General features: G+C 44.8%; 1 protein-coding gene and 1 long non-coding RNA gene across 4 annotated transcripts in view; both read left to right on the forward strand.

Moving 5' to 3' along the window:
* Positions 1-1,562: 1,562 nt before the first annotated feature.
* Positions 1,563-8,832, forward strand: LOC139357507 (uncharacterized). The gene is made up of 4 exons (XR_011610812.1): positions 1,563-1,637; positions 2,483-2,589; positions 4,732-4,796; positions 5,392-8,832. It is a non-coding gene; the product is annotated as an uncharacterized lncRNA (long non-coding RNA).
* A 10,437-nt stretch (positions 8,833-19,269) lies between these two features.
* LOC105488798 (polypeptide N-acetylgalactosaminyltransferase 18) overlaps positions 19,270-26,322 on the forward strand; it is a 361,583-nt gene continuing 354,530 nt past the window's right edge. For 2 of the 3 annotated variants that reach the window (XM_071075098.1, XM_071075099.1), the window contains exon 1: positions 19,270-19,935. In XM_071075098.1, the coding sequence (XP_070931199.1) occupies positions 19,701-19,935 (235 nt within the window). In that variant the 5' untranslated portion in view covers positions 19,270-19,700. The remainder of the gene's footprint in view (positions 19,936-26,322) is intronic. The other variant, XM_071075097.1, reaches the window with a different exon arrangement.

Below are 26,322 nucleotides of genomic sequence, written 5' to 3' on the forward strand. Positions count from 1 at the left end.
ACCTTCTTTGTTCTCAAACCTTTTGTCTCTCTGTTAGGCTGTGTTTGTTTGCCAAACATGAGCCTGGCAAATTGCGTGCCCCAAGTAATCCCAACCATCTACCCCGACTCCTCAGTGCTGAGCTTGGCAGCTGATAGCTCAGCCTGTTTCATTGCCAAGCTGAATGAATAGACCTCAGCCAAGTTCTGGCTGTGAAAAGAGGCCTTGGGTACAAGGGCCCCATGCTTTTTGTGATCCAGTAGGGACAGGTCACTGCCTGGCTTATTTGTCTTCAAACCAGGCCAACCCACTCCACACCACGTGGGGCCAAAACAAGAGGCCAGCCTCATAGCAGCAACAGGGCAATTGCCTTTGACCTCTCTCTTCACTCCTGCTCTGGTGTTGTCCTCTCTACTCCAATCTGGTTTCTACCAGCTCCCCAAATTTTTAGCTTCTAAAAGTTTGCCTCCTATTCCTAGCTCCATCAAGTTAATCCTTTAACTTATCCACCAGATTTATTTGGCTTAACTCTTGGTTCTTCCCTGAGTGATGGATTATACTTGTCTTTCAGCTCATCCCACTCCTGGTCACTTTGGGTTAAAACCCAGCCCAATTTTCATGAGATCTAGTCCCCAGAAACTCCTTTTCCTTACCCCAGGGGTTGACTTACTCTAGTGGGCTTGTTCCTATTGACTTGCCTTAGTTTTCTACGTCTAAGCCATTGTGCCTGTCTCTAGGACTCAGAGTGCTCTCCTCCAGAAACTGCCTGCATCTGCCACTCTTGCGTTCACCTCCTCGTCTTCCTGTCTTTATGCTTCACTTTCAGAACCTGCTTTGGCTGTCTACCTCATCTTGGTTCTCCTACCATAGCAGCTTACCAGCTCTGGGCTCTGATTTGGCATCACTGGTGCCATTAGATAAGAGACCACCCCCTCGTCTCCTGTAGATCCCTTACTTACTGGGTGAAATCTCAGCTCCTTCATTCCCATGCCTTGGTTCCACTACCAAGGAAGAAATATTTAGAAATGACCAGTAGTTTTCCTGCAGTACTTTTAGCTGGATGTTTTGAATCTCTTGTATACCCTGGAATTTGAAATTTACCAGACTCCTATGGTTAAAAACAGCTGAAAATCAAGCCTAAATATTTCTCAAATTGTAGTTCTGTGACCATTTGCATCAGAGTCCCTTATTAAAAATATAGATTCCAGGCCATCACCTCAGATCAAATGAATTAGAAACTTGGTGGGGGCTCTGGGGGGAGATTATTAGATTGATTATTAGATACAAGAAAATTTGATAACTACTGATTTATCTCCCAGGTTTCAGTTGGTATCTTATTTAAGCTATCCATAGCAACCCTTCTGGTCTAGCTGGTTCTTGAAAAAGGGAGATTTCAGAAGCCACCAGACTATGAAAGGAACATTGATATTATGTGTATTCACTATATTAAAAAATCAGTAAGTTTATTAGAAATCTTTCTTATATAGACCTCTGAGCAGGCACAGTGGGGGATACTGGTTGACTAAAACACTCAGACTAGCTATAATTCTAAAGTAAAGGCGCATATTTTCATTTGCATCTCAGGGAAACAGAGACGGTATGGGGACAGCTCGCAACAAGTCTCCACCTTGTCAGAGTGGAGCTGTCAACTTTGGCAGGTAAGTCTGTTCTGATTGTGATAAGTGAAAGTACATGTGGAGAAGAAAAAGTGGGTCATCATTCTGAGATCCAAAAATTGACATAAAATTGCTTGTGAAAGTAAATCTCTGTGAGAGATAATTATCAAATTAACAGAAGCTTATGGAGAGGAAATAAAGTCAAAATATGTAAAGACGATAGCGAAGATAGCTGGAGTGCTGGAAGGATCTGTACAGAATCATAGATTTCTGACTGGAAGGGGCCTCCAAAATCACATTGATTGAGAGTTTCAAATTCTTTTAAGCTCTTGGATTCTTCTATGAAACAAAATCTTATGCAGAAAGCTAACATGTAAAACAAATACAGAGTTGCTCTGGTTGGGGCGAATGAGAGAGAGACAGAGAGAATATGTTAATTAGGATACGCTAGGTTATGTGCAGTAACAAACAATCCAAACATGTTATCAGCTATTGTAACAACAAAGGCTCTTCTGGTTCATGCTATATGTCTATCATGGATGGACTTGGTCAACTCTACAGTTCCTTGCTTCAGGTCCCAAGCTGACGGAGCAGCCCCCGTTTTGATCACTGATGGTTACCATGACAAAAGAAAAGTACAACTCTGACAAATGTTGCATCGGCAATTAAATGCTCCAGTTTAAAAGTGACAGAGAGTACTTCTACCCAGGTTGCCTTGGTCAGCATTAGTCACATGGCCCTACATAACCACAAAGAGGCCAAGAAGTACAAGCCTACCGTATGCCCAGAAGCTATTTCCTACTGAAAATATTTAGTGAACACCACTGTTGACTAGCATTGTGTGTGTGTGTGAGACAGCTTTCACTCATGCCCAGTGTTATCCCTAGGTACCTGCAAAGAACTCTTAGGCTCCATGAAAACTGATTTGGAAACTACTAAATTAGCTCTCTTATTTCATAAATGAAGAAAACTGAGGTCAATTTACTTATTTAAGGTAAGATAATATCAAAACGTAGGCCAGAATGGAGGTTTTCTTTGGTCTCAGTCCAAGGCTCCTCCCATTTTTGCTCTGAATGCGGGGTGTGTGTGTGTGTGTGTGTATGAGAGAGAGAGAGAGAGAGAGAGAGAATGGTGACTCAAGAGTTAAATGTAGATGAAGAACAGACCGGTTCTGAAAGGAAATGTGAACCTGAGGAAATTTTCCGTGAAGGCTCCCCATGCATTCCAAGTGACAAATAGATGCAGTAAAGATATTATATTTGTTCTGATTACCCAAAGGATGCTGGGCAACATAAAGAGTTTTTGAAGAGAACAGCAACTGATGATGAAGCGTGGTGCCCCTAATGGAGTGAGGAAACCAAGGAGCAATCACCAACTTTGCAGGGACCTAGGGGAAATGTTCATATTGAGATCACAAGTAAGGAGGGCATCAACTGTTTTCATTCAAGGCAAGGGCATTGTACAGGGAGCATTTATCCCACAGGATTAAGCAGTTCCATTGGGTTCAATAAACATTAGCAATCACCCAGTCTGCTCCAAACACAGTGTTAGGTGCCAGGAAGCCAAAGACAAACAGCACATGGTCAAAAGAAGAAATGGTCAGACCTGGACTTAGTGCTAGGGAGGAAACCACAGGACTTTCAGACTTAGTATGTGTGTGTTGAGGGGTGGGTCATGATGAAAGAAAAGAGTTTCTAGAATGACTCGTAAGTTTCTCTTCTTCTAGAGTTTATCAATGGGCATTCGGAGCAAGACAATTTATTGGGCAGGTCTATCCATATAGAGCACCATATGTGACGTTTCTGCACTCCTGCTCCATTGTTTGTCATTCATTGTGAACACACACACACACACACACATCTCTATTTGTCCCTGGAGGGGCAGTACGGGCACTGGGAGGAATGTGGCTTTTGCAGTGAGCCTCACCAGGTTCCCACCCAGGTTCTGCTACTTTCTAGTTATAGGGCCTTTGTGTTAGGCAGTTCTTGTGTTGCTATAAGAAAATACCTGAGACTGGTTAATTTATAAAGAAAAGAGGTTTAATTGACTCACAGTTCAACAGGCTACACAAACGTAGTGCTGATGTCTGCTCAGCTTCTGGAGAGGCCTCAGGGAGCTTTTACTCATGGCAGAAGGCAAAATGGGAGCAGGTACATCACACGGCAAGAGTGGGAGCAAGAGAGAGAGTGGGGGAGAAGTGCCACATGCTTTTAAACAAATGGATCTCATGAGAACTCACTATTGCAAGGACAGCAGCACCAAGCATGTTTAGAACTGGTGTGTTCTGATCCATAGCTTGCCAGCACTCTGGCACTTAGTAGCTGCTCATTAGTTAGTTATTTTACCTTGCATTGCCAGATGAATTATTTCTTTAGTGAGCTTGTGAGCAACATGGAGGTAGGAATTCAAAGTCTATGTAAGTCAGGGATCTTCTGATGGCAAGGATGCCCATTCACTGGAACTCAACTGCGGTAGGGGAATCTCATGAAATGCAACTGTGGGACTGTAGAGAACTCTCTGTCTGTGTGTCTCTCTTTCTTTCTCTCACATGACTTTCTGTTTCTGCCTTCCCTCAGCATTTCTCCTTTTTTCTTCTCTCTTCAACTGGTTTCTTGGCTTCTCTGTTTACCCATGTACTTGCATATAGTCCACCATGGCTGCCCTAAAATGGTGGTCTTACCTCCCTGCTCTGTACCACTGTCTTCCTTTCCTCCCCACTGCTAACAGATTTAGTCATTTGTGTCTCAGTCACAAATTCCTGGGCTAGCTTCTGGCTGAGAGGCTTCCATTTCCTGTCCTATCAGCTTCGCCAGGACCGAGACTCAGGGTGGTGGGAGAAGCAGGTGGCAAAATGCATAGCACTGCCCCTGCCAGGGCTGACAGTTTCTCTAAGAGGAGAGTGTGGGTAGGAAGGAGATAGCAGATGTCTCTGGGACAGTGTCCTGTTCATCAGGCTTTGTATTATTTCCGTGTTCAGTGAAAGAGAGATGAACAAAGAGAGAAAGACAGGATTTGGTGGCAGAACAAAAATGGCCATCATGCTGACTCACTTAATTTTTTTTTTTTTTTTCTGGCCACTGCACTGCTGCCTTCCTTGTTTTGTTATTGTTTTGACTGTTTGTAATTCCTTCTGTAGTGCCTCCAGGAGCACCATCTCGGTTTTGATGAGATCCAAGGAAGCCCTGTCACTTGCCCTATCGTGTATGTATGCCCTCTCCACTCTGGTCTTCTCAGGATCAATCCCTTGATAGTAGTCAGAATAAACCTTAATTGATCAAAAATACTTGAAGAAATTGAAGTTATAGATATCAGCAACATCTAAGACAAGGAGAATCCTCCTTCCCTTCCTATGACTCTCAATAGTGGAATCCCCTAACTCTTCTTACCCCCATTACTGACTATGTAAATCACACCTTAATGTGTCTGATGGCCCTGAATTGAGGGTCATGTCAGGAGGGCCTCTGATCTGACACAGGCAGTTTAGGAGCCTGTGGTAGAAATGGGGTCTCCACTGGGGGCCTGGGAAGTGCAGGGTTAATGTGGAGGAGGAGGAGCTGAAGTACTGTGAGCAGGAACATAAAGAAGGGAGAGGAGCTTGTGCGGGGCTGCAAGATCATTAGTCAGAAAGGGCAGGGACAGGGACTTGTGGTGGTCCTTTGAGGAGATGAGGTGGTACCACCTAAAAGTGTCAATGAGAAGGGTAAGTGTTCTCTGCTGCTTCTTGTTTGCTCACTTTCTCAGATGCCCCAATCACAAAATATTTCTGGTTTCATTTTTCTTTTTTTTAATTCAACAGACAACCTGATGTCATCATGGAGGCTGAAAATCCTTACGCCTTTCATTCTGTCTAGGGCTGACTGGAACCAGGGCTGGCTGTGCCCATCAGCTGTCAGGCTGCTCTTTAGCGAGGCTTGGAAAGTTCCAGCAAAATCCCTGCCTTTGAACCGGAATCACTCTGCCACTGTCTGCATGTGGATCCTTTGTAGTGGAGACAGAGATCTTTGTTTTGTATAAAAACAGATGGGCACTCTTCTTGGGCCTGTCCCTCTGCTGACAATTCCAAGTAACGCTTTATCATCCCCAAGTGCATTGCATTGCTTTAATATCTGGCAGAGCGTGAATTGTAAACACGTCATTAGACTTAAAGGCTGCCTTGAGATGGTGGCTGGAGGAGAACCGGCCCTGAAGAAAAGAGGAATTTGGCTGAAAATGAGCTGCTGAATAATTTATCATGAATTGAAATGTCAATACCTTAAGTGAGGCATAGTGAAGCTTCAGAACTCGGAGGTAAACACTGTGAGGATGTAATTCTGGAGAGAACATTATCAAAAGCAGTGGCTCTTTGGAAGGAGCAGGAGGCAGAGAGACCCTGGCTGGGTGTGGGCTGAGTCTAACAACGAGATGGGGGGTGGGAAGGGGGCACAAAAGGAGAAGCAGAACAGAGCTTGCCTTGGAGCTGCACCATCTGAGCTGGAGGAGAGGTGAGGCCAGAAAGGAATTGGGGAAAGTCAAGAACGAAGGGAGAGCTGTTAAGTAGGAGTGTCAAGAGGACCTGACCAGTGGGCCCAGGAAAGCTTCTTGGAGAAGGGAGGACCCAGGATTTGATGAAGGGAGATGAGGTGGAGAGAATTTTATTAGACGTGCTATTAAGGGGTAGCAGGAGAGAAGTCGAGAAGGCTGGTGGTGGGTGCAGGTTGAAGAACACTATGCAGAAGAATGGGAATTTGTTGAAGTTGAAATGAGAACTCCTGCAGATCTTTTGACAGGAAACTGACATTTATTCAGCAAGTATTCAACATAATTGAGTAGCTATGTTCCAGATTCTGTGCTCGTGCTGCACACAGGTCTCTGACCTCAAAGAACTTATATTCTAGTGAGGGAGACAGATAACCAAAAAATAGCCGTCATATTTGTTTTCCTGAGTGTTTGACTTGCAACTTATTCTTTGCCACAATGTTAGGAAGTAGGTGAAATAATTATCTCCATTTTACAGATGAGGAAACTGAGACTTAAAGAGGGTAATTTTCCCAAGGCAATTCAACTAGTAAATGGTGGAGCTAGAACTGTATCATGCAATTATGCAGTTATAATTTGGGCTAAATGTTTGGATGGGGAAGTTTATGAGGCTGTGGACCAGTGTTAGACACATGACTGTTCAGGGGACCAGGGAAATTTTCCAGAGAAAGGAAGTAAGATATAACCTGATGAGCTGGGGTGATGTGGTGGGTTAAGAGTGGCTTGCACAAGGTCCCAGAAATGGGAGGAAGATGGTAGAGGTGAGATCTGGCAGGTTTTTGGAGGTGTGTCAAGGAGGCTAGACTTCATCCCAATGGCAATGAGAAGCCATTGAAGGGTTCTAAGAGGGGAAGAATGAAGACAGTATGTGTGACAGAGTCAATTTTGCATTTTTAAAAGATTACTCTGGCTGCTTTGTGGAGAATTGATTGGTGGGGCCAGAAGTGCAAGCTGCTGGAACAGTGAGGAAGTTGAGAAGCAGGAAATAAGTAAACCAGTAAATGCGTCAATCTCTTGAGTACTTTATTTATAAGAGGGTCCCTCAACCCCTTGGTCAAAGCCTTTTTTCCCTCATTTACATCCAATTTTAATAATTCAAGTGCTTGTTTTCCCAATTTATAGCAGATTAAGAGTTACGATTTAGGAAAGAATTTGGGAATGCAGTGAGTGTTCAAGGAGGAAAGACACTGGCAATTATGAAAAGTGACAGTTTGATTTTAAGGAAAGACACACACGAAAAACATTTAAAATATTAAAACAAACAAACTGCACAGCAGAGCGGGACTATTCCGTGGAAAAGCAAATGACCCTATCCAATGTCATCCTCCCATTTCAGGCTAATATTTGATATCTTCAGTGATTAATTTGAGATAACAATAAAATGAGTCAACAATGACAAAGTGTGATGTTCAATAACCTCTGTTTAAAAAGACAGGAACAGAAAAGAGCGACTCCACATTTCCAGCCACATTTCAGGGTGTAGGTGGGTATGAACCCAAGATGGCTGTGAGGCCTAGAGCCCTGCCTTCCCCTTTCAGTCTCCAAGGCCGGCTGTCTCCCGCTGAGGCTTAAAGAGAATAATTAATTTTGTGTGAGGGGTTGCTGAATCGGGGGGAATGGAGCTTGGTCAAAATCTCCAGCCCCTCATCAGTGAGCCCAGAACATGAGCTGAGGCAAAACCACCACAGCAACCATGGCGGCTCTGGGGCTCCTTCAGAAGCTGGGCTGGAATATTCTGTAGGCCACTGCAGGCTTTTAGGGATTTAGAAAGGTCCCTGCTGCTAGAGGGCTTTCAAAGAGAAGCAGAGGGAGTAAACCAGGGGTCCCCAAACCTAGTGCCTTTTAGGAACTGGGCTGCAGGGCAAGGAGGTGAGCCGCCATGATTGAGCATGACTGCCTGAGCTCCGCCTCCTGTCAGATCAGCCGTGGCAGCGTTAGATTAGGAGCACGAACTCTATTGTGAACTGCGCATGCCAGGGATCTAGGTTGTGCACTCCTTATGAGAATCTAATGCCTGATGATCTGAGGTAGAACAATTGCATCCCAAAACCATCTCCTCTCTCTCCCGTCCCCAAACCAGTCCCAAAAAGGTTGGGAACTGCCGGAGTAAATCTTTCTGTGTGGGACTCTGGATCTGACCATCTAGGGTGTGGTGCAGTCCCCTTCCCTGGTCTCCTCCCTTGGTGGTGTTTTTCGTGTGTGTCTTTCCTTAAAATCAAACTGTCACTCTTCACAACTGCCAGTGTCTTTCCCCCTTGAACACTCACTGCATTCCCAAATTCTTTTCTAAATTGTTACTCTTAATCTGTTATAAATTGGAAAAACAAGCACCTGAATTATTAGAATTGGATGTAAATGAGGGGAAAAAAGGCTATGAGCAAGGGGCTGAGGGACCCTCTTATAAATAAAGTATTTAAGGGGTTGACACATTTATTGGTTCACTTATTTCCTGCAGAGGAACTGTTGCTCTTGTGTGCAGGTAGAGATTAAACTGTACCTGCCTGCAGCCAGCCCAGGGCAGGAGTTCGGGCTCTGGGAACCACCCGACCCTGGCCTGCCACCCCAGACTTCAGCTGCCAGCTCCCCCAGCTCCTTCCTGCTGAATGAATAAATAAATGAATGTCAATTTCCTGTCAAAAAATCTACAGGGGCTCTCATAGGCTGGAGCATGCTGGACTCCCAGCCTGACACCCTCAGCACCCATGTAATCAGACATGCAGGCACGAACCAGCCCCCCTCAGAGACATCCTCAATCCTTCACAGCTGGGGGCGCCAGGCCCCAGCCCCAGGCTGCATCTGGTTTCCTCAGTTATCTGACTGGGATGGTTACAAGTGTGACCAGGAAGTGGGCCAATGGAAGACTCCCACGCAACTTCTCCTATTTCAGGGGCCTTATTTTGTTGCTTTTGTTAGTATAGTAAACAGACTAAAGGGTAAAGTTTTTGTGTTATTTGGTTAAGATCTTGGAAGCTGAAGTAGGAAAACAAAATACTGTCTGAAGAGTGCGGAGGCTTCTGGGGCCTCAATTCTGTACAGATTTAGATGCATTTATTACCTCCTCCAACTATCCTGGAATGTCATTTTCCACTGATTTACCCCAGACATTAGAATTCCACCTGGGAAGCCAATTAAGATGAAAATCATCAATAGAAGATAATTGGGAAGGTCTGAGAGGCTTGTTATCCAGTTACACCATTCCAGTTGGGACCTATGACCATTGGAAGGATAACTGCTGAAGCCGTGATGTCTCTTGCACAACTTTTGCTAACTTGAGCTTTAAGTATATTTTTTGTTACTATGATAAATATATTTTTTCATTGTTTTCAAATTGTTTGTTGGAGTGTAAAAAAGCAATTGATTTTTCATATATAATTAATAATATAACCAGCAATTTGTTAAACTACCTTATCAATTATAAGAAATTGACACTTATTTGGAGTTCTCTAAATATCATCTGATAATAATGACAGTTTGAATTTTTTTTTTTTTTTTTTTTTTTTTGAGATGAAGTCTCGCTCTTGTCTCCCAGGCTGGAGTGCAATGGTGCGATCTCGGCTTACTGCAACCTTCGCCTCCCAAGTTCAAGCAATTCTCCTGCCTCAGCATCCCAAGCAGGTGGGATTACAGGCCCCTGCCACCATGCCCACCTAATTTTTTTTATTTTTAGTACAGACGGGGTTTCACCATTTTGGCCAGGCTGGTCTCTAACTCCTGACCTCAGGTGATCCACCTGCCTTGGCCTCTGAAAGTGCTGGGATTACAGGCGTGAGCCACCACACCCAGCTTACAGTTTGATTTTATCTTTTTTTTTTTTTTTAAGTATATTCAAGGAAGAGTGTTATCCAAACTGAAATAAAAAGGAGCAGAAAAAGAAACTGAGTTTCAATTATCTGGAAATTCTTCCTATATGTAGGATTTATTGTTCTCTGACATTATTAGATAATATATAATTTAAGTAAAATAAATCATCATTATTATTTTTTAGAGAAATGATCTCATTCTTTTACCCAGGCTGGAGTGCAGTGGTACGATCATAGCCCACTGCAGCCTTGAACCCCTGGGCACAGAGGATCCTCCCACTTCAGCCTCCCAAGTAGCTACATGCCTCCACGCCCTCTAGTCTTTAAAACTCTTGTGTAGAGATAGGGTCTCACTATGTTGCCAAGACTGTTCTCCAACTTCAGGCCTCAAGTGATCCTCTTGTCTTCGTCTCCCGATTCTTAAAGTATATTATTCATTAATTTATTAAATAATTATTTAGTACTATAGTAGGCTCTGAGGTTGTTATTGTAAGTAAAACTTAGAGATCCATCTCTGCCCTCCTAGAGTCAATAGCCTAAGGTTGTTTTCCACTTAGTAGTCAAGTGAGAGACGAAGGCAGGGTGGTAGTAGAGATGTGGATATATTTGTGATGTAATTAGTAGTTAAAACCAGTACAGCCTGGTCATGGATTGGAAATTAGGCACAAAGGAGAAGGAACTGTCAAGAATAACTTCCGGACTTCTGGTTTGCACAACTGAAGGGAGATGTCATTTATCGAGATTGGAACATTGAAAAAGGATCAGATTTGGGGGGTAGGGAAGAGAGGGAGCTCATGACTTTGGTTTTCCTCTTTTGATTTTGAGATACTTTTGAGTCATATAAGGAGGGATAGTAGCAGGCAATTGGATATACTGGTCTGTACTTTGGAGGAGAAACCTGATTGGAATCATCTGTTTATACAGAGTAATTGGTGGTTTGGATGTAGATGAAATTGGCTAGGCCTGGGGAGAGCAGATTAAGAAGCGGAGAGAGAGTTGGATGGAATCTTGAGCTTCAATTCTGATTGGCCAGGTAGAAGAGGATAGGTTGGTAGTGGGAAGAGGCAAGAGGAAGGATCCAGGAAAGCATGCTGTCCTAGAAGGTAAAATAATTGAAAGTTTTAAGAAAGAAGAGAAAGTTAATGTTCAAAGCTGCTGGAAGGTTACATAAGGTGAGGACTGAGAAATGTCATTGGTTTCAAATACATTGTGGTAATTGGCAACATTATTGAGAGCTATTTTGGAGAGGATTATCATGGTTGAAGAGTGAGTGGGAAGTGAGAAATGTTTTGAAAATGTATTAGAAAATAAATGAATATGTATTGTATTTTGGTTTTAGAATACACATCACAAATAAGAATGTTACTAAGGCTTATGGTAAGGTTTATTGAGCACAACCTTAAAATGCTGGATCAACCTATGTAGTAGTTGCTGGAGATCCTGCAATGAAGTTAGGGTGGGATGGCAAGGATTTGGCATGTCTGTCAACCTACTTGGGGACATGGAGTCTTAAACCCTGTATTCTGGAGTCTGTCACCTCTCTCATCATGCTTGCAGATGCCTAGATAAGACAGCCTATGCACAGTGGAGAATTATTAGCAAATACCTAGACACAGTGGGTTTGGGCTCTGTTACAAGAGTGATTATATTGGTCTCTGGAAATACATAGTGCCACATCAGCCTATTCCTTGGCACCTGCTGAAGCTGTTTTATCTGGAATCATTTGAACATTTTGTACTTTTGTGCATCTGCCATTTGTCTTGAAACTAAGTTTATTCAAGTCCTTTGATGACAAATTCCACCGCTCTCTGAGGAAGGGCTCTGGGCCCGCTGCAAATGCAAGCTGTCCCAAGCTTTGGTCTCTGGCTCTGTCAGAAGAAGCAGATTGTCGACCATCTCCCAGCTGCTTCTTGCCACTTGCAATTTGTGCTTTCTACAGAAATCACTCTGTTCTGAACAAGCCAGTCACCTCACTATTGTGAGAGGTTTGTGTGTCTGCTGAATATTTTATTTACCATCTGGCTGGTGGTGATGCACAGAGAACATACTTATGGGCCAGTAATGCCCCGGACCAGTGTATGCCAACCCTGAAAAGGTCACTTGCTTCTCCCCATGCCTGGCAGGCACCCACAGTTCCTCACACAGAGCCCTTGCTATTTCTTTGAGGCTCTAGGAATAGGAGATGTAAGGCAGTGGGGGGAGCTTTCTGCCCTTGTTACCCAGGCATCAAGGTGGTCACCAGGTGTCTTCCTAAGAAGAGGGGCATTTCAGCATCCAGCCTCTCTTCTTGCCTTCCTGAAACTCACATACAAGTTTTCAGGGAAGCACCTTCCATGAGTCTGAGGCAATTTGTGACTATTTCTGCCATCAGTAGGGGCTAAAGAAATCGCCACTCGCTTGCCCCTACTTCACCAACCAGATTCTGTCTTTTGAAAGGGAGGAATTTAATAGCACTTTTCCTTGTTCAGAGGACAATATCTAATTAGGGCTTGAAAGTGCTTCTGTTTTTAACAATCTCCTTTGCAGGTGCAAATAATTCCAAGAGGCCTCTCCTTTTTTGCATCTTAATTCCGTCATTGAAGATAGATGTCCCTTAACAGCTACTCAGGAGGGAGGCGGTAAATGGAAAGAGTACTGGACTTGAAGTCAGGGGTGCTCTATTCTTTTCACTCATTAATGCTTGCCACTAGATACAGTTTGCTCATCTATCATTTGGGCATATTACTAATTTACCTTGTAAGGTTATTTTGAAAATCAAGACATGTGAATAGTGCTTCATGGATTGCCTGTGTACTGGCATGCCCAGTTTCTATTGTATAGGAAACTGATACTCAATCCTTTAAGTAATAAAACATTTAAAAATACATATGTAGCCCCTAGGCCACATATATATGCTGTATAATATATATAATTGTGGATTGAGAATAAAAAATGCTATATGTTAAGTCCTATTAAAACTAACATTTGTTGAATGCTTACCACAACTTAGTGCCAAGCTCTATAAATTTCATTTCATAATTGTCAAAACAACCCTATAAGGAAGATGCTACATTTTACAGATGAGGAAATTGAGATCCAAGAACTTAAGACTCCCAGAATCAGTAAATAGCAGATCCAGAATTCGAACCCAAGTCTTTTTGGTTACATGTGTGCAACCTCGGGGCTGTGCTGCTTTCCTCCTCAACATATCTCCTACACAACATCCTTTTATCGAGAAGGAAGCCAAACTCTTATAAAATGTTTCACTGCATCTGAATAAGCAGACAACCCTATAAAAATGTTATATAAGGCCAAGCACAGTGGCTCATGCCTGTCATCCCAGTACTTTGGGAGGCCGAGGTGGGAGGATCACTCAAGTCCAGGAGTTCATGACCAACCTGGGTAATATAGCAAGACTTCATCTCTACAGAAGATTTTTAAAAATTAGCAGGGCACGGTGGTGTGTGCCTGTAGTCCCAGCTACTTGTGGGGGTGAGGTGGGAGGATTGCTTTCAGGCTGCAGTGAGATATGATGGCTCCATTGCACTCCAGCCTGGGTGACAGATTGAAATCCTGTCTAGAAAAGAAAAAAAGTTATGTACAAATACATGAAACCAAACAATGGCTCTGAGGGCAGAACAAAGTGGTGGCTGATAACATCCCTGTTCTCACTACATGGTGAAAATGGTTATATACCTTGATGATTTATTTTATATTTCAATGGGAAACACTTCTCTGGGTAGCATACGTAGCTCAAGAATCTTGTATGTTGTGTATATATGTGTGCATGTGTATCTGTTCGCTTTGGTGAAATCCTCCCACAGTATTTTCATCTTCTCTATGGCCATAAAGCATAAAGAATGGCCATTTTCCTGACAATAAGAATTGTCATTACGGATGTCAAAGGTTGAGTTGTGCTTGGTGTGATGTGCTCAAAGCCTGTTGGTGTGTAAGGCTGGACTGGTTATTTATTTGCTAGGTGTGGATTATTATCCCTATTTTGCAGGTGAGGAAACAGGCTTAAAATAGTATAAGACTAGCTCAAGTCACAAAGCAGGACTGCAACCAATGCAAAGCAGATTTCACCACAACCAGAAGAATCACTTTTGAAATAAAAAAAATTCTAATTTCAAAAGAATTACATTAAGAAATATTTGCTGTAAAAATTCAGAATTACAGCTGAACATTATAAAAAGTTCAGAAGTTGGACACTATCTCTAATCCTGGTTCTTTTTCCAAGGAAGACCCATGGTTAACAATCTCATATGTACTGCTTCTCAGATTATAATGTATATTTAAATCACCTGGACATTTGTTAAAATGCAGATTCTGACTCAGTAGGTGTGTGATGGGCCTGATCTACTGAATCTCTACTAAGCGCTCAAGCGATGCTGATGCCAGTGGTCCATGGACCATGCTATGAGTACAAGGTCATAGCGCAATGTGCATTTTTATTTTCATTGTTACTGCCAAATTACATTCCGAAGCAACTGTATCAATTACCAACAGAATATGGGAGTAGTACTTATTTCCCACGTTTTCTCTAACACTTAGAAATTTCCCTATTCATTTTTTTCTCAATTTGATAGGTGAACTATATCTATGTTTTTAAAATGTATTTTTATTTTTTAACAAGTTTTTTCACTCTCTTATACATTCATTGGTTATTTATACATTCTCTACTTGTCCATATTCTTGACTCATTTTTCCATTTGGATATTCTTGCCCCTCTATTTTAGTGGCCTATATGAATTCTTTATATATTTTGGGTATCAATCCTTGGTCTGTTGACTGTCTTGCAAATATTTTCCTCTGGGTCTAAAGAAGAAATTTTTACCCAGCAGCATTGTCCGGTGACTGAATGGAAGTGATGCTGTTCAGAAGTTGCATAACCACTTGCTAGGGAGGAATTTGGTACCTCTCTCGACTTCCTGTGCCTTCTTTTTCATAGTAATACAATATCTCAGAAAAGAGCTTATCCTACTGTATTATGGTTGTTTATTTTTTGGCCTCATCCATTCAACAGTGATCTCTTTGAGGGCAGGGATGAGGGTCTGTGAGTCATCTCTGTATTGCCAGTACCCAGTTTTGGGTCTAGCACAGAGCAGGCACTCAGAAAATATTTAGTGGATGAATCAATGGACAGAGGGTTAGATGGGTCTTGTTGCTGGATTCCGGCCAGGATTTGCCCTGTGACTCAGCTAGGAGTTGTTTTGGATCCTTAAATAGGGTGACAGAAGAGGAGCAAGAGGACCCTTTGCTCCTAGAGGAAAGTGCCCTCTGGGTGACTTGTCTTCCCTCCATTCATTTGCATATTAGATACTCTGGTGCCCAGAGACAGCAATAATGACAATAGCCAATACTTATGTAGTGCCTTTAGTGTGCTTTGTATACATTAATTCATCTAATTCTTACAGCTTCTACATGAGGTAAGCATTATCAGTATTATCTCCATTTACAGATGAAGAAACTGAGGCACAGTGTGGTTAAGGAATTTTCCCAAGATCATACAGCTAGTAAATGGCAGAACTGAGATATGAACCCAGCTGTCTGGCTCCGTAATCTGTGCTCAAGAGAGAACATGAAAAACACTAGACCTGGTACAAAGTAGGCACTAAACAAACATTTCTCTCTTCATTTACCATCCCTCCCCGAGAAGTGAGCCTTTTTTGTTAATGATATCTCAGACCAGTAGCTTGGCAAAATCCAATCTTGGCCCTACTTTTCCTCTGTAGCTTTTGTCTCTGAACCACACATTCATCCTTGCTGGAAGTGCCAACAATCCCTGTTCTCCTAGGAACCTGGTAACCCCAATTCCCATGCAGCCAGCACAGGGATTGAGGCTTTCCATGATCTGGACCTGTTTTTACCCTCTAGCCACCCCCTCGCCACCCACCAAATCCTGACCCTCTGGCCCCAAGGCTTTGCATGGTGCTGCCATCTGGTAGGTACAGATGGCCACTGACAACCGTCTCTGAAGAGTGAACGGCCATTGGCCAAGACTGGTTACTGTTCCTCTTTAACCCTCAGGTCAGGGTACCCTATGCAGAATGTAATCAGTTGGTGGCTGAATTCCATTAGTGACTGGCCTTTTCTAACTCTAGTATCAAAGGTATTTTGAATGAAGGCTTAGTGTTGGGGGAGTCACAGTGTGGTGGTACTTGTGGGTAGGAAGTCCTACTTAGCTCGTCCTCAATCACATCAAGAGAAGAGCTGCCTACCCAATGTAAAAGATGGGTGAAATCCAGAGGCTGTAGTAGGTAAACCTTATCAAGAATCTTCAGCCCCATTGTATATGCCTCAAGGCACTCACTCTCCTCTTGCGGCAGGAGTTGAAGGAGACCCTAGATTCTCTCAGTATAAGTTTGAAGAACTACTTTGTACTGGAGTCTCAGCTAGGCCTGCTCACACCTATTATCTGATTAACTCCTCACAATGATCCCCAGCAGGAGGCAGGATTTATTTAAAGTAAAGGAGAGGAAACACAGGAGTTAGATAAATGACCGAACTTGAGAATCAGAAACATCCTTACAATCCAAGGATGATTTTTAGCAGCTTCCTGAGCTCAGAAAAGAGGCCCGTATTGACACAATGAAACTCAGATTGGATCTACATATCTGGAGCAAAGTGGGCAGAGTCTAGGACAACTGGTCATTTACACAAAACCTCAGGAGCACAACCATTACTTGTTGGATTGGATGTACAGTAACTGAATTCAGGACTAAGGCTATGGATTTCTACCCAGGTATTGTTTACGAGGGAGCTTGCAAAGGGACTTTTTTCTGACCTGTGACTCTGCAAAATCTTTGTGAGCAGAGTCTTTATGCCCCCTCCCACTTCCTTTGTTTGTAACCAAGGGATTAAGGGTCTTGAGTGGAAAGTTGAGGGTACTGGGGGTGACCAGTACCTGGAAGAAACTAGCCTTTGATTTTGAATATCTTATCAACCTATGCAGATCACTGTACTACTGATGGTGAAGACAGACATTATGAATAGAAAGCCAATGTGCTGGAGCCCAGCTAGCCACGATGAGATGAGCTCCTCGGTGCTCATAGCTTTAGTTCCTGTTAGCTTCCATTAGGGGAGAGAGGGCTGATACTGGTAGGTAGAGAAACCAAGTATTGCTAAACAGCAGGATGGAGATCACGGAGCTGAGCTCTAGCCTGGAAAGGGAGTGACCATATCTGGAAGGAAACTCACATGATCCTAACCACTCACTACGTGTCCTGCACTAATTAAAGCCCTTTCTGGAACATTCTCTCAGTTAATTTTCACAACCTGTCCTCAGTAAGGTATTGTCTACCTACATTTGATACATGGGAGAAATTGAACCCTGATGACTTTTTGAAATGTGTCCAGGCTCTCATAACTAATACATGGTAGATCTAGGATTAGAACCCTAGAGTCTGCCTGCACCTCCAGAGAAAACTCTGAACTGGTCAGCCACACCCTGTGACTTTTCAGAGAGGAAAACCTGTTCAGCATTCTTCTTTTGCTGTATTCATACCCTGTACAGTTACACATTGTCATAGATGATCAGCTGTACAAAATTTGATCACACAATTCACTTTGTTTTCTTCTTGACCCTCATTTTTTTTAAACTTGGGATTTTTTTCCATTAAGAATGTGAAAAGAATGTGTATTGCCTCCTCTTTCTAGCCCTGTGGTGGTTTAGGAAGATTCCAAGAAGGGCTGAACTTCCAGGGCTCCTCCCGGGAGACAGGGCAGAACAGAAGGAAAGATTACACCTTAACCTGTACTCAAGGGCATTGCTTATAAGTCTGTCCAACCAGAAGAAAGTTCAGATCCTTTATTTGTGAGCTGGATTATACCTCTGGAAGAGAAAAAAGGGAGAGACAAGTTTTACTCCCTCCTTGAGGCAGATTTCTCTACCTTGATTTTTTCAGAAATTTTGTACATTCTTTCCTCTCACGTATGTATCTCCTACATACCATACACACGATTCTTCTCCCCCTCCTATACCCTAGGCCACCTCAACCCACACCCACTGTTCTCTCTTCCAGCTATGGATCAAGGGAAATCTTCCAGGGTCCCTAGTTGGTATCTGTTTTCACAGCATCTTTGGGGAGGTTTTTTAAGCAAAGTGCTGGTAGAAGGGCCCTTGGCTGATGGGGCCATAAAGTGCCCTTTCTTTGGTTTTGTGCCTTCCCTCTTTTGTGGGGCCAGTTATTTGAATCCAGAGACATCCCAGGAGGGAGCTGCCCTGAGTATTTCTGTGACTGGTTGGAAGGCTGGCACACAACGAAGTGGGCATGCAGCAGACTGCCTCCCTGGCTTTTAGGCCAAAAAATTAAAGCAACTCAGAGATGGAGAAGAGGCAGGAAATCTGTGTTGTAAAAAGTCTTTGTTTAAAGGAATTCTGTTCAGGTGCTGAGAACGGGGTGTTCAGCAGAAGAGGATAATATAAGTAAACATTGGCACTAAGAACAAACACAGCAGTATCACCCTCTGCGTCTGGCCTCCCCCTGTGCTCAGTCACAGTTCTCTCCCACCGCCCTCTCCGACAGCAATCACAAATAACATATAGAAGGGCTTTACAGTTCAGAGAGACCTTAATTCCCCCCAGTGGCATTTCCTTGCAGGGTTTCCCTATGCACTGGGTGACCCTGGTCCCACATGAATGAAAACTGGGCTTAAAGGACACATCCATGTCCTGGGAGCTGTATAGACTTAAAGAAAAACCTAGATAGGGGCAAAATTTGGGGCAAGCGGTGGGGGTGGGGGAAGAAGTGGTAGAGAGTCATCTAACAGGTCACCAATGTTGCTTCTGGGAGATTCCCGGAGGGTTGGTTCCTTTCAGCCAGGTTTAGGGCCAGGTCTGGACACATTCAGGAGGCCAGTGGCTGAAGGGCGGAGGGCAGGGTGGAGGCCCAAGTGAGGCCAAGGAAGGAGTGGATGCCCTTGGGGCTGGCACTTCCTTGGCTTCTCAGGGTCCTGGCAACCAAGAAAAGATTCCAGGAGTCGACCGGTGGCACCAATGCGAGAAGCCCCGGGCGGATGAAAGAAGCTGACCCGTGCGACCCCCCTAAAACCAGAAGATTCCTGCCCAAGAGCAAGAGATGGAATTCCCCTCACCGAGGAAGCTGCCGACCTAAGGGCTGGGACTGGAAGCGCGCCCTCTCCGGGAGCTTCGGGTCTGGGGCAGCCTGCGAAGGCGCGGGTGGAGGCCCGGGCGCGTCCCTGGGGGCGGGAGCCAGGGGCGGCCAGCAGGTGGGGCCTGGGGGCTGGACTCCGCCCCCCGCTCCCGCCCCGTTGGTCCGCTGCCGCTCAGCACCTGCCCCTCTCCAGAGCCGGAGCGCGATTGGTGGCGGCGCTTGTCGCTCGGAGGGGGCCGGGCCGCTCTTATTCGCGGCTCTCCCAGCCGTCGCAGCCGCTGCCGCGGTTCTCCTCGCAGCGCCGGCCGTTCGGACCGCCAAGGCAGCCAGCACTGGCGATGGGAAACGGTGTGGCCGCCGACACAGGCAGTGGCAAAGTTTCCCAGACGTACACATCTGGGCGCGCGGCTGCCGGCTACCCGTGACCCCTCTAGGAAGGGCTCAGGGATTTTTAATTTGGAAAAAATTCCACCTGGTTTCCTTTGTCAAGGTCTCTCCGGGTGGCCAGTAGCAGGAGCTGCAAACTTGGGCACGGCGGCTTCACCGGCAGCGGACCGGGCTTTGGAGAACCTCAGGACTCAGGTGCTGGGGTGCCCAGCGGCTCCGGACGTGCTACGGGGTGTGAGCGCGGGGGAGTCCGGGGCGCGCGACAAAGAAGGGCCCCCGGGAGCTCTATATGGAGGAAGGAGCCCAGAATGGTGTGCACCAGGAAGACCAAAACTTTGGTGTCCACTTGCGTGATCCTGAGCGGCATGACTAACATCATCTGCCTGCTCTACGTGGGCTGGGTCACCAACTACATCGCCAGTGTGTATGTGCGGGGGCAGGAGCCAGCGCCCGACAAGAAGCTGGAGGAAGACAAAGGGGACACTCTGAAGATTATTGAGCGGCTGGACCACCTGGAGAATGTCATCAAGCAGCACATTCAAGGTACGGGCGCCCCGGAAACTTGGGTCGCCCATGAGGCCCGGGAGTGGCCCGCGCGGCGCGGGGTGCGCTAGGGCTGGTGCGCATCAACTCAGCCACGGCGGGGCTCTGGGGCCGCAGATGCGTGGTAGTCGTGGGGCCTGAGTGTGAGCTCTTGCCTGCGTGCGGGACCCTCTGTCTGCGGCTGTGCGCGCTTCCCCGGGGCACACGTGTGTGCGCAGGGCTGCACGCGCGGATGTGTGCAGCTAGCTGGCGATATGGGGGCGCGCTGCGCACGTGTCCAAATGTGCGTGTGACTCTGGGCTGGTTGCTCGCGGGCTCTCGGGATCGCACACAAGTCCTGCTCAGAATGTGTGTGCGTGTGAATGTCTGTGTGTGTACAAGAGGGAACGCGCGGGCAAACGAGCTTTTTTGGCCACTGTAGGCATCAGGCGAGATGCCCGCGCGGCGGCCCTGACTATTGGCAGTTAAGACTCGCAGGTTGCCGGACAATCGAGGCCAGGAAAATTGCGTGTTTCAGCCCCAGCCCCAGTCTTGCTATGATCCCGTTGGTACGCGATGGGGAAAGCAAGGAGAACCGCTTGAACCTATAGCAGTCCCTACCCCCACCACAGCCCGCGGGTCCAGGACCCTCTCCAGGAGCAGGTATCAGCGCCGGCAAGTAGCGCTGGAGCTTGAGCTCTGTCCACTGTGGTGATGCTTCCGCCCGAGACTGGAAGAACACGCCCTGGGCTGCGCCTTCCCGGCGGAGCCGCCCAGGACCGGGTGAAGGCCGATCCCTCTGGTAGCTCCACTCTTAGGCCCTGGGGGCAGCCGGGGCGGAGCAGACAGACCTACCTGGGTTGAGTCTGAAGTGTAAGGTTACTCTGGTTGGGTGCGCTCCAGACCAGTGCGGAGGTCCAAAGGGAGGGTGGGGGTTGCAGGGCCCTCTCCCGAGGCGACCTGGTCAATGAGCTGTCAGAGGGAGGGGATGGAGTTCTGGGCCAGGAGCACTGGTGCCGGGCGCGCGCGCACACACACACACACACACACACACACACACACGCCCTCACGTCCACACTTCTTCGCCTCCCCGCGCCCCCTGCTTTCTACCAGGTATGTGATCTTCTTAAGGGCAGGGCCGAGCCTAGTTCCCCTGTAAACCTAGCAGGCCCACCAGGCTGAGGGGCCAGAGCATGGCAGACCTTGGCAAAGTCGAATTGAACTGAAGTCTTCCTCCTCCTCCCCCGCCCCCCGCCAGGAGCACTCCCTTTTGTTTACACGTGGATGTCTGAATTTCAATCCTTGCACCTGCTGCCCTTGCCAGGGTAGAGATGGCTCCTCCGTCTGAATTTGGTGTTTCCCCGGGTGTCCAGAATAGTTCCTTCCCTGGAGAAGGTTCAGGGAGGTTCAGGTGAGTGCAGGAGACGCATCCACACCCATAGTGCTTCCTGACTAATGACTTCAAAACAAGCCCATGGCTTCGGCACCTTCCCAGAAAAGAGAGACATAGACAGCTTCTTCTTCAGACCTGCCTCTGCCTCTGCCTCTCAACCTGGCACTGGGCTTGGAAACCAATTTACCTATCTGTGAGTGCCTGTTGCTATTATTTCTTACGTGTCCTTTTCCATCAAACAGATCTTGATGGACTATTAATCAGCAATAGAAGTACAGTGTTTCCCCCAGGGTGATTCAGAATGTTCCCCGGGAGACACAAAGCCATACCTTACTTTGACATTTCTAGTTTGCCGACAGATTTTGAGATTTTCATTCACAGATTCTGTGTGTGTGTGTTCCTGGAAAATGATTCTCTTGTGCTTTTCTTTCTGGTCAGGCAGGAGGTGAGCAAGGTACTGCTCAGGGGATGCCATTAACCCCTGAGCCTGTCATGGAGTGGGTGCCTGTCATGTGGAATATGGACCATGTCATATGATTTCTAAGGTTCGACATGCAAACAAGCATAATGTTGAAGTTGAAAGCAAGCATTGTGATTTTTCTCCCCAGAAACTTTATAACTATGTGTTGTTCAGCACTTTGAAATCTATACCTGAAAAATTGGAGAAGATGGGTTAAAAAAAAGGAGGCAGGGTCCCTAAAACACATGTTGTTCCACTTGTACACATGCAGTGACCCCTGTGGGTATTCAGAAATAACCACAATCTCAAGACAGAGGGCCAAAGCTGCAACCTATAGGAAGGTAAGGAACGGTCAGTGACTTGGAAAGACTGGAAACGAGGCAGGCAGGGGCAGAGGTTACCAGGTTGGCTGTGCCATTATGGTGTAGCAATGACCAGCTGCTCCCTTTGCGGTGCTGGGGCCATCCTGAGCTGGGATTTAGGGAACACAGGTAAAGGGCCTAAAAAATTTGGGGCTGGTCAAGTGCAGCTCTCTGAAGGTAGAGGGTGGTAAAGGACAATAAGATCAAGCTCTTGTGCTTGATGGTACAAGCTGTTTATGTGTACCCCACTGTCAAGTTCCCTCTAGTCAGCATAGCCCTTAGAACAATCCAGTTTACTTTGCTGAGCTGGAGGGAATAAGGGGTAATAATAATAGCTAAAATTATATAGCACCTAGGATGTGTCAGGCCCTATTCTAAACACTTTACATATATTGACTTATTTACTCTTCACAACCTTATGAAGTAGGTAATATTCGCTCCATTTTACAGATATGGAAACTGAGGCAGGGAGAGGGTATATGATTTGTCCAGGGTCACACACTGGTGTGTGGCAGTACAGGGATGTAAGCTCAGCTAGTGTGGCTTCAGAAGTCTAAGTTCTTAGCCACGTACTAAACTGTCTCCCAGGAGGGCCCCAAGGTCCCTTGGAGTCCGTTAACAATGGTGGAAGTGGGTGTCAGAGGAAGAGACCTCAGAGGATGGCTGAGGGGTGAGGGAGTCAGCAGCCTTCCCACTTGGAAATGCTATAGATAAACTCAGGAAGCTCTGGGTTTTGCTTTGTTTCATGTCAAGAGGCAGCGGTTCCAGTCCCTTAACTAATGTTTGCTGAACATGCAGGACAGTCCCTGGCACATCCTACAGAAAGCAGCTGTGGGGTGAAAGTGTGGATGAATGGATGAGTGCAGATGCCTAGGGCCACGTTAGTCATTAATGAAAGTGTTACCACTCTCCAAAAAAGATGTTTTGCTTTGGAGTCTTGTTCAGGCTCCTCTTTTCTTTAGAAGGAAAGTCTCCCGGAAGCTGCAGATGTCACAAAATGTTCTGCAGGATGTTCCACAGGACTTGCAATTAGAAGAGGCTTTGGAGCATCACCCCAGAGGTCTGTTCTCGTCATGACTGAAAAGTTCATTTTCGTCTTGGGAGTTGCAGTGATATTTCATTTTAATTTGTTTTCTGATTGAATGATTTAATTAGATGGTGTTTGGGACTCTCTTGGGAATGTGAATTGCAGTTTTGAGAAGTTTTTTGACCAAATAGATGTTAAATGAGAGGGTGGATAACTTATGAGTTTTTAAAAAAAGCATCCCGGGGGTTTAGAAACACAAAGTAAGTGTTAGTAAGGGTCAGGTTCCCTCTATCTTAGGAGAAGAAAGATCTGATGGCTTGACATGGTGAGGTGGATGAAGCAAGAATTTGCTAAAGGAGTTCTCAATGTTGGAGAGTGCAGGAAATGGAAATGTTGATTCAGTTCTTATTTTGGAAGTTCCGCAAAAATAAAGATAGCTTTCTTCTTTTCTTAGTAGCTTTCTGAATATGGAAAAGAATGTGCCAATGTTTAGGAAAATATTTAAAAATGCATAAAACTGCCCATAATTCATTCTACCCTAAAAATCAGTTTGCATTTTGAGCATTTCCTTCTAGCTTTGTTCATTTGCCTCCATATTTCAAAATGAAGGTGTAGTCATGTTTTACATGAATTTTATATTCTGCTTTTTCACTTTCTTTTTGTTAATGAAGCGCTATTTTTTTCCATATTTGCTACATAGTTTATTGGTTCAACATTTATCTGTTGGAGACCTAATGTGTGCCAGACACTGCACTGGGAAAGTGATTGGGGATTATAGTGGTGAACTGTACACTAAAGACACTCTACAAGAGTACGGGCACTCTTGGTCCCTGTCATAGTGGACTTGTTTTCAAAGGACAAAGAATCCCTCTTAGTCGATGTGATCAGGGCTTCAGTTAGTTAATAGAAAAACTGGTTAAAGAGGAGAGTACAGGCCGGGCGCGGTGGCTCAAGCCTGTAATCCCAGCACTTTGGGAGGCCGAGACGGGCGGATCACGAGGCCAGGAGATCGAGAGACGATCCCGGCTAACACGGTGAAACCCCGTCTCTACTAAAAAATACAAAAAAACTAGCCGGGCGAGTTGGCGGGCGCCTGTAGTCCCAGCTACTCGGGAGGCTGAGGCAGGAGAACGGCGTAAACCCGGGAGGCGGAGCTTGCAGTGAGCTGAGATCCGGCCACTGCACTCCAGCCTGGGTGACAGAGCAAGACTCCGTCTCAAAAAAAAAAAAAAAAAAAAAAAAAAGAGGAGAGTACAACAAAATATTACATACATGCCTTAAATATTTTTATTTTAATTTTATCCAAAATGTGCATTCATTTGCAAGACTCTTGATATCAGGCCAAAGTTTTGTCTTTGGAATGTATCTGCCATTTGGCGTTCTGTTCATCTTCCTTGCACAAACCACTCCCATAATGTCCTGTTTACAAAGTTTGATTTCTAGTTCTGTTTTCTTTAAAATTCATTGAACACTTAAAGGTGCTTATGAAGCAGTCTCAGCGTAGTAGCCTAAATTGTTACGATTTTTGTCTCATCTTTTGCAATGGTTTTGCTCACATGTAATTTGATTGCTTTTCTTTAACTGACTACCCTTTATAAAGGCTTTGCAAAGCACTTAGAACTTAAAGTAATTTTCTTAGAAACAATGCTCATCTTTTTAGCAGTCGTATTTCATTGGTTTATGTAATACGTGATTAGATTATGCTGTTACAGTGACAAGTACAAATAGTGTAAACACATTTGAGAACAAACCCACTGGACGGCTGGTAAGTGTACAACTCGACTATCTGCAGGAGCCGTGGGCAGTGGTACTAGAGACAAATAGGGTTTGTTACAGAGGGAGTGGCAAGCATAATTAATCTGGAGAATTGATTAAATGGAGAGTTTCTAAAGAGAACTTTTACTGTATTTTTAATGACTGAATAGTATTCTGTCATCAGTATACTATTACTGATTCAACCACTTTCCTATTATTGGACATTTGTTTTGCTATTATAATTAGAGCAGAAATGAACATCTTCACCTCACTGTTTTTTGATTATTTTTAAGGATGTCTCTCCAGAAGTGGGATTAGTACTGACTCAAACAGTCTGAACATTTTTATGAAAGATTGTTTTTTCAGAAGGAAAGCCTTTCTTTACAGCCACCAGTAGTGTATTGTTGTACCAATGTCATGGAGCCTGGCCAGCATTGGGTGTTATCATTCAAATTTTTCTGAGTAAATGTAATCCCTGTCAAATGCTCTATTCTTTTGATTTGTACTCCTTTGATTATTCTAGAACTTAATATCCTCCCCAACCCCTGATGTTTGTTTTATCTTGTGGGACTATTTGTGTCCTTGCTCACTGTTTTCTCAGACTATCAGTGTTTGGCCAGGTGTGGTGGCTCATGCCTGTAATCCCAGCACTTTGGGAGGCCAGAGTGGGAGGATTACTTGAGCCCAGGAGTTCAAGACCAACCTGGACAATATGGTGAGACCCCCATCTCTACAAAGAAGAAGAAAAAAAGACTCTCAGTGTTTCTGATTTGTGTATTTTACGTATTTTTTGATAAATAAATGTTTTGCCTGTGTCCTATGTTACATACATAATTTTAGTTTTACATAGATGCCTTAGGGCAGTGGTTTTCAAACTGTGTCCCCAGGAGCTCTAAACTTGTAGAAGGTTTGATCTGCGGCCTGAGAATTAAAACGGTTAAGTGGGGTCTCCCAGACTCTGCCTGTAGGTACTCCCTCCCCTCCCTGCAACAACGAAACTCCACTGTCTTCTGTTTTCTATTTGTCGTTCTATAAAATATTTCATTTTTAAAAAAGGTTCTACTTCTTTTGAAAACAAAGTTGAAAATAACTGTTTTGGGAAAAGAGGAAAGATCAGATTGTTATATTTTTGTGAGGGATGATGGTGGTATAAAGAATTCAGGAGAGTAAATAAATCTAAAAGGAAATCGAATTCGTGGGTGGTGTTCTTGTAACATCTATTTACCCTTCTGAATACCATGATTAATAATGTATTACATTATGTGACTAATTTCTAAATCCATTATCTTACTTCATTGAGTCAAGATCATCCCAACAATGGAGAAATGGGTTATTAACTGCATTTTGTTTCCTGAAAGTTTATTAGTCATATTATGTGCATATGAATGCATACCAGGTCAGTAACAGCAGG

Source organism: Macaca nemestrina, chromosome 12 (genome assembly GCF_043159975.1).
Source record: "Macaca nemestrina isolate mMacNem1 chromosome 12, mMacNem.hap1, whole genome shotgun sequence".
NCBI lineage: Eukaryota > Metazoa > Chordata > Mammalia > Primates > Cercopithecidae > Macaca > Macaca nemestrina.